At 34.2% G+C, this 12,315-nt stretch overlaps 1 protein-coding gene across 1 annotated transcript in view; it reads left to right on the forward strand.

Annotated features, from left to right (window-relative positions):
• Positions 1-11,328, forward strand: part of SP4 (Sp4 transcription factor) — an 82,243-nt gene extending 70,915 nt beyond the window's left edge. Inside the window, exon 5 of the mRNA XM_010839024.1 lies at positions 7,895-11,328. Within this exon, the coding sequence (XP_010837326.1) occupies positions 7,895-8,142 (248 nt within the window). The 3' untranslated portion in view covers positions 8,143-11,328. The remainder of the gene's footprint in view (positions 1-7,894) is intronic.
• The last annotated feature ends 987 nt before the right edge of the window (positions 11,329-12,315 follow it).

A 12,315-nucleotide genomic window follows, 5' to 3' on the forward strand; every position in this document is an offset into this window, starting at 1 on the left:
ATCTACAAAGGATCATTATAAAGAAAATCAGCTGATTTTCTTTATAATGATCCTTTGTAGATCATACGGAGAAGGCAATGGCAAGCCACTCCAGTACTCTTGCCTAGAAAATCCCATGGATGGAGGAGCCTGGTAGGCTGCAGGCCATGGGATCCAACAGAGTTGGACACGACTGAAGTGACATAGCAGCAGCAGCAGTAGATCATAAGTCACTTCTCTCTTGCTGTTTTCTAGATTCTTTTTTTTTAACTTCAAACAGTTTGATTATTATATGTCTCAGTGTGAATTTCTTTTCATTTAACTTACTTAAAGTTAGTTGCGGTTCTTCCATGTGTATATTAATGTTTTTCATCAAAATTGGGGAATTTTCAGACCATTTAATCTCTCCCTCTTTTCTGAGAGGCTTTGTGTGCATGTTGGGGCACCCTCAGCTCTCAGCCAGACAGTGCTCGTTCTCTTCGTTCTCTTGGGGAGCCTCAAAGGATAGGTAGGCCGTATAAGTGAGAGTTCGGTTCATCTCAACCCTTCTCCTGAGTATGTTCACAGCCCGAAGCATGTATGTGGCTTCTACATTCCAAGGAGTATGTCAGAACTTTATAGAGCCCCTATGGCTATCTCATACTTCTGAGCTTTTTAAGTTTTTTGTTTATCTGTTTATTATTTGGCCCAAGTATTAGTCATTGTTTCAGGTATCCATGAAGTTAAAATACTTGTCTTTAATTGTTTTAGATAAACACATGCTCTTCTCTATTCCTGGAGGAAGACTTTTTGCATTGGAGCACTTCCAAGGAATGTTCACTGCAACATTGTTTTAAGTCCTCCAAAGAAGCAATGATGATTCTTGGGGAAAGAAGTTTTGAAAGGGCTTTCACTCTGTTCTGCTCCCTCTGGTGGCTACCAGGCTGCTGGGAAATGTAAATGGAACTAGCAAGTTAAAACACCACAAAACTTGCTGTTTTTATCAAGATTTAGCCATTTTCCTTATAAAACACTCCCTGAGTTACAGGAACCCTTGATTAATTTACAGAGTCTAAATGAGTTGATTTGATTGTTTATTTTTCCCCCAGTTTTCTGAGTCTTTTCACAGAGGAGTTAAGTTTTGGTCACTGTCTTTACTAATATTGTCTCTTTCATATTTTGGGGAGGAATTCCCCTTTTATTTCTGAGATATAAGGATAGGAAAGTTAATGAGTTTTTTTTGTGACATCTTGAATGATGCTTTCTATGGCACATCTGGGAGATCAAATTCCTATTTTAGGACTCTGTATCTTGATGTAGCCATCAATTTATAGATGATAGTTAAAACCATTAGAGTAGATAAGATTGCCTTTTAAAAAAGTATTAATAAGAAAATGACCAAAAGGGCTTCTCTGTTTGAGCTGATAATTGCTGAAGGAGGAAATGAAAAAATTCTCATGATGTAGATTGATGTCTACGAATTTTATGGTCTCAAATCTCAACCAGTCTCTCAGAACAGCCAATCGATCTTACTTTTTTTCAGCTTTCACATTGCCTTAGTAATTATCTAAACCTTCTCGAGTCTTTTTTTTTTTTTTTAGCACATTATTTAACAGTTTTATTTTAAAAATAAAGTCATTACATTCAGCATCAATAATAATGATAACAGCCATGTGACACATAGTTTTCTTAATATTTTCATTCTCATACTTTAGCACCCTCAAGTCTTCTTATTTCTTGTTACTCCCACTTAACTTTCCTTTATCTGTCTTCTACTTTGAGAAAACTTAAGCCACATAACTTCTCTCAAATTATCATTTCTCCCTCTTTTAATTTACTTTTATCCCCAGGTAATGATAGGGGAGAATTAAGTGTACTCATGAAGAGGTGTCCAAGAGGGACTGTTAAGACCATCCCAATAGGCATTGGAGGGATCCAGGGACTACAGGTTTCTAAGTTTGAGTAATTAGGTTTTTAAGAACAAATCAAAATATAATTTCTATAAAGTGAGTTATATATAAAAGTCTGGCAAGAAATTGTATAGATGCTGCAAATGGATGTTTGATTGAAGTTATCCGTTGAGCAAAGGGTGTGTTTTTTGCTTGCCTATAACAAATGCCATACATTTAAAAATGTCCCTGTAGTGGGTTGAATTGTGTCTCCCAGAAAGAGAGACAGTTCCTACTCCATAGAATTTGTGAATGTGACCTTATTGGGAGATAGTTCTTTGCAGATGAGATGCGTTAAGAGGAATTTGTAACTATGCCTGGTGCCTAGCATTTATGATCTAGTGGACGTTAAATCCAATGACGGCAGATGTATAGAACAGTCTTTTGGACTCTGTGGGAGAGGGAGAGGGTGGAATGATTTGGGAGAATGGCATGGAAACATGTGTAATATCATATATGAAACGAATCACCAGTCCAGGTTCAATGCATGATACTGGATGCTTGGGGCTGGTGTGCTGAGATGACCCAGAGGGATGGTATGGGGAGGAACGTGGGAGAGGGGTTCAGCATGAGGAACACGTGTATACCCGTGGTGGATTCATGTTGATGTATGGCAAAACCAGTACAATATTGGAAAGTAAAAAATAAATAAATAAGTCCAGTGACAGATATCCGTATAATAAAGAGATGATACACAGAGGGCAAGGCCATGTGAAGGCAGAGGGAAACATTGGAGAGCTGCACCTACAAGCCAACCAGTGCCAAGGATTGCCAGAAGTCACCCGCAGCTAGGAAGAGGCAAGGAAGGATTCTTCTCTAGAGCCTTTGATGGGAGAATTTTGCTGCTGACATCTTGATTTTTGGCATCTAGTTCCATAACTGTGAGAGAGTGAATATCTGTTGTCTTTAAGCCACACAGTTTGTGGTTTTTTGTTTTTGTTTTGTTTTCTATAGTAGCCCTTGGAAACTAATAAAATCTCTTAGGTCACTCTGGAAATTATTTTAATTGGTAAATATGCAGATATGTTATCAAATGGCAGGCTTTGAAAAATATTCATAAAATGTGTTTTTTACATTGTATTAGCTTAGGTTTAAGGGTAACATGAAAATGAAATTACAGGTAGGACTCTGACAGCTAGATAATTGGCTCTTGATGGATTGATTACCTCAAATAAAAATTTAAAGATGTTTTATTTCATTCATCCCTTCAAATCTATGATTCCATTTGAAAATCTCAGCTAATTTTTTTCTGAGAGAAACGCTGTTACATCATGTTAGGAAATAATCTGCATAATTTCTAAGTTTGCATCTTCTACTTATATCCTTTTTATATGTGTAAATATATATAGTACATATAAATACTACTATATTTGAATAATCGTGTCATACACCATGGCATTTTATTAATAATCTAGATAAAATATGCAGTTTTTTTATATTCAGTTTATTAAACCAAAGTTGTTTTGGTTACATCCTTTAGATTTTCTTAGAGAAAAAAAATTGAAATTTCTTCTTGCCATGTTTTTGAAACTTGAAGATATTTTTCAGATCTTGATCCATATTATAGATCACCTGTAATTTACTTTTTGAATTATGCTTTACCTTTTTCAAGATGATATCTTTATTAGTTTGCTACTGCTCCCAAGACAAGTTATCACAAATTTAGCAGCTTAAAACACACTTTTTTATATAGCTATTTAAGTCCAAAGTCTTAGTAGGCTCAGCCTGAGTCCTCTGCTTAACATCTCACAAGTTGAAATCAGGGTGTTGACTGGGTCATGTTCCCACCTGAAGTCTCTGGGGAAGCATCTGCTTCCAGATATATTCACACTGACAATCAAATTCAGTGTTCGCTGTTGTAGGATGTTGGTCCTTGTTTCCTTGCTGTCTGTCAATGGGGGCTAATGTTTGCTCCTGGAGGTGACCCACATTCCTTCTCATACTTTCCATGTGGAAACCACCCCCACTCCCAACCAGCAGCAACAGGTCAAGTTCTTCTCACACTTCTAATTTCTCCTGCTGGATTTTTCTGACTCCAGCTGAAGAAAGCTGTCTGCTTTTAAGAACTCATGTGATTAGATTGGGCCCACCCAGATAATTAAGAACAGTCTGTCTATATTAACCTTTTTAAACTTAGTCACATCCCTTTTGCCATGTGATAAAATGTATACACAATTCCAGGGATTGGGACACAGGCATCTTTGTAGGGGATTCAAGAGGGAGAGGACATGTATACCTATGGCTGATTCATGTTGAGGTTTGACAGAAAACAACAAAATTCTGTAAAACAATTATCCTTCAATAAAAAAATAAAAGTACACACAATTCCAGGGGTTGGGACACAGGCATCTTTTTAGGGAGTTGGGGCATTTTGCCCACTGTAAGTATTAATAACTAATATCAACAGTTTTGATAGCTAGTTGCATTAAGTATAAAAAGTGTTAACACTACTAAAATAATTATTGAAATAATTCTAAATATAAATACAAAAAAAGATACTGTAGGATATATAGTTAGTATAAGAAGTCTCTGCCTCCTTATAATTTATATTTTATAAAGTATAATGATAATGTTTGCCAAAGAGGTAGGAAATTAGGAAATTGTCTTCTTACACCACAGAAGACACACTTCTCCGTGGAAAAAGGTTAATGAACTGAAATGTCATTCCCCTAATCATAGTTTAATTGTACAACATAATTTACTTATTTTGCGATTCTAGCCAACTTTTATTGCTTGAAATTAATTGGATAGCCACACCACTTGGGAGTAGACTAGAAAGTCCACACAAAAGCCATGTCCCCATCATTTCTCATTTATCTTAGAGTTTGGTACTGAGTAGCTGGGGACGTGAATTCCTTTCTCTTTTCGTACCAGTAGTTTCATGTGGTTAACAAAGGACTCTCTCAAGATAATGGATGCTTCTTAAAGTCGGAGACTCTGACTTGTTCATTTTTGTATCACCAATACCGGTCATACTGCAGTTGTTTCAAATATTGTGTTGGAGCAACACAAATATTAGGTAGGTACAAACATATTTGTGGTTTCAGACCATGAATTTTAAATCATTATAACTAGGCTCAAACACATCTTTTTTATACAAAATTGGAACCATTACAGTCAACACATTATTGCCAATGAGAAGTAAGTTTGTTTATTCCTGTAGCATAAAAATCCATGCTTCGGGATTTGACAAAAAGTATTGTGCCTCCTGTTGGTTGTGGAGGCATTATCCCTGCAAAAAGTTGTTGAGATGCTTGAAGAAGTATCAGTTGGTGAGCGTTCAGGTGAAAATGGCAGATAAGGCAAAACTTTGTAGCCCAGTTTGCTCAAGTTCTGAAGCATTGTTTGTGCAACATGCAGTCATGCATTGTCTTGGAGAAGAATTGGGCCCATTCTGTTGACCAGTTCTGGCTGCAGGCATTGCAGTGTTCAGTGCATCTGACAGATTTGCTGAGCATATTTCTCAGATGTAATGGTTTTGCCGGGATTCAGAAAGCTGTAGTGGGTCAGACTAACAGCAGACCACAAAACAGTGACCATGGCCTTTTTTTGGTGCAGATTTGGCTTTGGGAGATACTTTCGGAGCATCTCAGTCCAGCTTAGTGGACTAAGACCAAAAAAAAAATCCATTTTTTGTTGCATGTCACAGTCCTATCAAGAAATGGTTCCTTGTTGTTGTGTAAAATAAGAAAAGTAAAGTGAAAGTTATACAGTCCATGGAATTCTCCAGGGTGGAATACTTGAGTGGGTAGCTGTTCCCTTCTCCAGGGGATCTTCCCAACCCAGGGATGGAACCCAGGTCTCCCCCATTGCAAGCAGATTCTTTACCAGCTGAGCCACCAGGGAAGCCCAACAATACTGGAGTGGGTAACCTACCCTTCTCCAGGGGATCTTCTTCACCCAGGAATCAAACCAGGGTCACCTGCATTGCAGGCACTTCAGAGTGACAGTTTTTTTCATTTCCTGTTAGCTCATGAAGCACCCACTTATCGAGCTTTTTCCTTTTTCCTTTCCAGTTTGTTTCAAACGTCAACTTTGAGTCCTTTGGCAACTTCTCATGTAGTTGTAAGAGCTTGATGATTACTCTTAATTGGTCGTTGTCAATTTCCGATGGTGGCCACTGCACCCCTCATCTTCAAGGCTCCCTTCTGCTTTACAAAACTTGGAACCACCAGTGCACTATGTGTTTATTAGCAGTTCCTGGGCCAGACACGTTGTTAATGTTATGAGTTGTCTCGGATGCTTTACTACCCATTTAAACTAGAATAAGAAAATCGCTCAAATTTGCTTTTTGTCAAACATCATTTGTTTAGTCTAAAATATAAACTGTAAGTAATAAGACATTAGCAAAAAGAAAACAAAGCGAGAAATGCACATTAAAATGATGCATAATGTCACTACGTTTATTTAAGAATGTATTCTAGTATCAAATGGCAACATTCAACAGTGCAAAACCGCGATTACTTTTGCACCAATCTAATACTGAAAAATAACTGAGTTTGTGAATAAATACCACAGCTAACAAATGTTTATTAAACAGCCAGTGTGTACAAGTTGGTCACCCATTGATTCAGTGTTTAGTGAATAAAGCTCATGCCTTCAAGCCATCACTACGTGATATATCTTTCTGATTACTCTTGGTTATCATTGCTATAAAAGAACAGAGATCTCTACTACAGGTGATTTAATACATAATACCTGAATTAGAAATCAGGTGTCTTGAATTCTGCTCTTTTATCAATTAATTGGATAACTAATTGGGGGATTCCCAAGCAAATTAATTTCTGAGGCTCAACTTACCTATAAAATGAAAATGTAAAATAAGATCCTTTAGATTTCTTCCAGCTTTTAAATTTGTACACTTTGAATTTTTCTTTTGAAATAAAATGGGAAGCCTGAAAGATAAAGGAATTCAAGATTGATCCTAAACATAAACCCTCATTTAATTGTTTTTTTTGTCCTTGCCTCAGTGTTAACATTCATAAAATGCAAGTCATTTTGCCTTAAAACTTAACTGGCTTTATTTATACCTTAAGGATTTTATCCATTCATTTAATTTTTCTATGAAAAGAGGAAATTTCAGTGAATCACATTCAATTCTTTTTTAAATAAAAGCAAACAGATAAAGAAGAGGGGATATCTGACACTTGAACCTATAGATTTTTCTATTAGTCAATCAAAAGGAGGGCCAGGTAAAAGAAGAAGCCAAATTGAATTTTTTTAATTTTCTTAAGTTCTGTTATCAGGAAAATAGTGCTTCTTTCCTCTAAATAATAATTTTAAGGAGAGAAATAAAGCTAATAGTTTATCCATTATAAATGTGATATGTCAATTAACTAAATTTTTATGTGCCCCTGCCTATTATACATAAAAACAAAATCGTTTTTTTCTAAAATAAAGAAGTAGTTACTTCCAATAGAACTATCTTATAAATTAAAGAGAGAATATTTAAGGATCACTCTGTCTACCAGAAACTAACATTCTAATTCTGCAAGATCTAAAAACTATTAAATTTGAAATGTAGTGTTTACCCCACTCTCATTTTTTACCTTGTAAAGAAACTCAATACACTGTAAAATTATTAACTGATTTTATTTGAAGTAGTTTCAAGGTATTTCCTGCCTCTAGTCATTATGTCCAAAATTTTGACAACAGTTTTTACGGAAGAGTGGATATGAGCTTTGATATTATGCAGAGTTATAACTGGAGGAGACTTTTGAGATCATGTGTCAGGAACCTTCTTATTTTGTAGATAGGGAAGCTGAGGAAACAGTTTTATTTTCAGTTTTTAGCAGAATCAGGACTTTAACACAGTTCTTTTATTCCCAGTCACGTGGTGTTTCTCCTATACTGCACTGTGTGTTTGTTGGCATTTTGAAATAGAAACAAAGTATTTTGCAACTGTTGAAAAAGAAGAGAAATTATTTTAAATGATAATTTCATTTAGATAAAGTGAATTGCTGTTTATTTACTATTTTTCTGTTTAGGTGAAAAGAGATTTGAATGTCCAGAATGTTCTAAAAGATTTATGCGGAGTGATCATCTCTCCAAACATGTCAAAACGCACCAGAATAAAAAAGGTGGTGGGACAGCTCTTGCCATTGTTACCTCCGGAGAACTGGACTCATCTGTTACAGAGGTGCTTGGCTCCCCAAGAATTGTCACAGTTGCAGCCATTTCTCAAGATTCAAACCCAGCAACTCCCAATGTTTCAACCAACATGGAAGAATTCTGAAGTTATTTATAATAGAGACCTCTAGTGCTGCACTTAAGTTTACACACCTTTGAAAATCTGGAAATGGGCTGGTCAAGTGGATTACAGAGTAGGAAATCATGTTTTCATTCTTGGCTTCTTTAAGTATTCCAAGATTTTGGGTCAGCACATGAAGTGTTGAATTTTTAAAAATACAAAAGCAAACTGATATACTGGAAACGGATAGAAAAGTATTTCCTCCATATTATGTACGTTGTAGTTATTTGGAGATATATCACATAATCTTTAAACTGAATCTTCCCCTCTCTTAACATCATGTGTTAACATGTTTAAAAAGACAGACCTCAGTAGTTTGCAGACTGGACCTTAATTGGACTTGTTTTCTTTGAAAGTACTTTGTTATAAATTCAGTCAGTAATATTTATGTGGATTTTTCCCCCATTATCACAGAAAACAGATAGTTAACTGATGATAGAGATAATGCTTTATTTCCTTAGCTTGATTTTTGGAAAATCAATTGAAAATAGTTTTGGCCGTCTTTTCTAAATATTAGAAATTCTTCAACAGTTAAATTAGGTAAGTTCCAAAAACAGAATCTGAGAGGCATCTCAGATCTTTATTACCACTACATTGTAGTAGTGGGTATGCAGACAATCAGTGAGATCCAATTACTTTCTCCATTTGGAGACGCAGAAGGAACTTAGAGCTAAACCTTAGGTTAAATTTTAGATTGAAACCGTAGGAAAATACTGGGGGGAAAATGGTTAAAACAAAACTCACAATAGCTTCAGAAAAATAAAATGAGGCAACTTAACAGGTATGGTTTTGAAGTTAGGATTGATTATATTCCTAACACTAGGTTGAACCACAAAGTTCATTTTAAATGTTTATATTGGAAATATTTGCATAGAGTTTAAATCATCCTGTAGTTTCATAGTCTGTAAATATGAGTTATGTTGACAATGTGCAAAATTCTTTATGCTTTGACTTGGTAGCCAAAGAAAGAATTATCACACTTTAAGGCCAGCAGAAAATTATCTTTTAACTACATTATAATTTCCGTTTTCCTCTTTGCTAAAAATTAGCCAATCCCATTTTATTTCTAGCACTGTTTTAGAGGCTGATTAAGGATTTATAACACAGTAATGTCTTTGTGTTATACCAGAAACTGAATTTTCCTTAAGAAGACATCCTAACAAATGTATAACAGATGTGATGCTATGAAACAAAAAGTATTTTTTAAAAATATCAGTCAGTTATAAGTGATTAAAGAAATAAATGTATTTCATTGTTTGTACAAGCATCTTAATAGGAAAGATGGCCAAAAGTTTCCTATAAAAAAATCTGAAGTATGCCAGTAGCTTAAATATTAGTAAGATATTTCATATTTAAAAATATATTTACAGTGAATTATAATGCAGTTGGAATTCACCATTTGAAAACTGAAGTTTTTAACTACTTGGTTAATTAACACCATTAGTTTGGGGACTGTTTGAGTATAGGTGTATGTTATTTTCTTGTACATTCTCTATTATTTCAGGAAAAGTACTACTCATGCGAATTCTCTTCTGAAATTGTGATGTTTCTTGTATTTTTGATGAAGGAGAAATACTGTAATGATCACTGTTTACACTATGTACACTTTAGGCCAGCCCTTTGTAGCGTTATATAAAACTGAAGGTCTTTTGTGCTTTCAGTTTGTATAAAAAAGCTTTGAGATTAAAGGAAAAAAAATTTTTACACTGTGGTTATAAATTTCAAGTTTCTTAAAGCTTTTGTAGACTTGTAACAAAGTCTTTAAATTTTAGTTGGATTTTGTAAATTGTTTTGTATATTTTATTTAATGTACTCTTAACAACTGATGTATCTGGCTTTAAAACATCAGAATCAGTTTGTTGTTTTGTTTGGTACAGAGAAGCATTTGGTAGTGTTAATTTTAATTTTATTATATAGGAGCTGAAACATCAAATATATATTTTATCTATCATTATGCTACACAATCAGTGCTATAAATTTTTTTATGCAAAGAAACTTTCCTAATGTTTGAATCATGTTTCCTCAGAGTGACACTTTTTGTTGTTGTTAATACTGAGTGTGAGCTCTCTGCACCATTATTCTATGAACCATTTTTAATGCATACCTATGTATGTGCCTCAGAAATGGAAGTTATTTTTTAATCAACAATGAGGCCTATTATAAATTTAACAAACTGAATCTGGATAGCTTTATAGCATATAAAGTATATTAATTTGTGTTAGCAGGTGCACATTTCACCACTGAAATTAGAAATATTTTGACAGTCTGTTCTGCAAACCATTCTGAATCCACTCTTCTGTCTTATAAGAATCGTAAATTTCAATGTCCTTTATTTGACTCAGTGGGATATAGCTGTTATAAGTAATAGGGCACAGATGTGCAGTAGAGTCTTGTTTAATGACATTTCACTGTTCATTCCCTTTGCCACTGTTATAAAACTTTTCTTTATTGTAATTATCAGTGCAAAGCTATGTATTTATCATGGTAGAACTCCAGTGTTAGAATAGTTTTTTCTTACAGTATACTTTCTTTGGTTAGGTTTGTGTATGTGTTGCTGATTACATTAGAACTTGATGTTAAGTCATTATTTATCACACTCTCATGAGAGCAGTAATAAAAGTGTGTAATCTAGGAGAAAAAGTTAATTTGTCAAACTTAGATAAGCATGATGTTTAGGTCCTATTTTTCAATTTTATAACTGTTTTATTGCAACAATATTTGTATTTAAGTCTTCATTTTAATGCCTTGTGGTGTTTTTTTATGCATGTCACTAAGTTGTCATCCCACATAAATTGATGTGCAGCATAGGGTATTAAATCTACATAATGATTTTAAAACAGAAATAGTTGATGGTAAAATGTAAATGTTTTGCAAAAATTCCTTATAAAAAGTTTTGTAGTAACATTTCACTTGTAAATTTTTTTTTTTTTTTTGTAAAAAAAAAAAGAAAGAAAAAAAAAAAAAAGATGAATCCAGAAAAGAACTCGTTTCCCATATCCTAGAATTTAGACAATTATTCTGCCAGCAAAGCCTCTGGGGCTGTAATTGACATTTTTACAGTGCTGATTTGTATAAAATTTGTTTTTTGTGGATTTGGAAATAAAATCATGTACAAGTTGTTGCCTGCAATAACAATTGCAAGTAACCTATTAAAAATTCCCTTGAGTTTAACATGTTTCTTCATTTAATTATGTATACTATAAAGCAGCAATAAATTGTTTGAACTATCAACTTTCCTATAACGATGAACACTGGAAAGTAATGTTCTCACTAGAAAATGTATTGGCAGCTCTTCATAATTCCTAGTATTAAGATATGGTCACCATTTCTCTGAAGATATCACCAAAGAACACCAATTCAAATTTCATGTTAATTTGTAGCCATTGCTCTAGACATTTATGGAAATTAAAATTTGATTTAGGTACATTTTTTACTTAGATATTTTTAAGCAGTAAATGTTAGGAAATTGTAGGAAGAGCTGAAAATGAAAGCATAATTAAAATATTATTTAAGCTTACAGAAGCAGGAAGAAGCAATGCATGCCATGTAGATGCCACAGTCTAAAAGCAAAAGCTATTTGCTTTTCCTCTTGGGAGACCTCTGCAAATCTCATACAGAACCTTAACTGACATAATAAATGTACTGCTATAACAACTTTAGTTACCAGATTTCCAAACCCAGGCTATATTACATATCATCATGTGAGGAGCAGAGGATTTTAGGCAGCAGGTAAGTAGTAATACTTTGGTCCACAGGATGCCAAAAATTCTTTTTACATCTGTATTAATCAGGGCCTACATTGTGTTTGGGTAGATTCCTTCTATAGTAAAACTGTACAGTAAAGACATGGCTAGTGTAATAATATATGTTCATTAACAGTTCCTGAATCAAAAAACAGGTTTTTTTTTACGCTGCCAAATGACCAGTAAAGAGGTCTTACTAAATTTTTCAAAATATTTGTATCAAACTAGAAATGTATTTCAATTATTTGAAAAATTCACATTTGGAAGCATCAGGATGACATTGTATAAAAGGGATAACACAAGTAGTAAACTTCTTATGAGGTAGTACTAGTTTGATTCTTGGACTTCTAGGAGCTTCAGTCTCATCCAGGAACCAGGAACCTAGACTGAATCAAAGAAAACACCAAAAAAGTGA

Source organism: Bison bison, unplaced genomic scaffold, assembly GCF_000754665.1.
Source record: "Bison bison bison isolate TAMUID 2011002044 unplaced genomic scaffold, Bison_UMD1.0 scf7180017864109, whole genome shotgun sequence".
Taxonomy (NCBI): domain Eukaryota; kingdom Metazoa; phylum Chordata; class Mammalia; order Artiodactyla; family Bovidae; genus Bison; species Bison bison.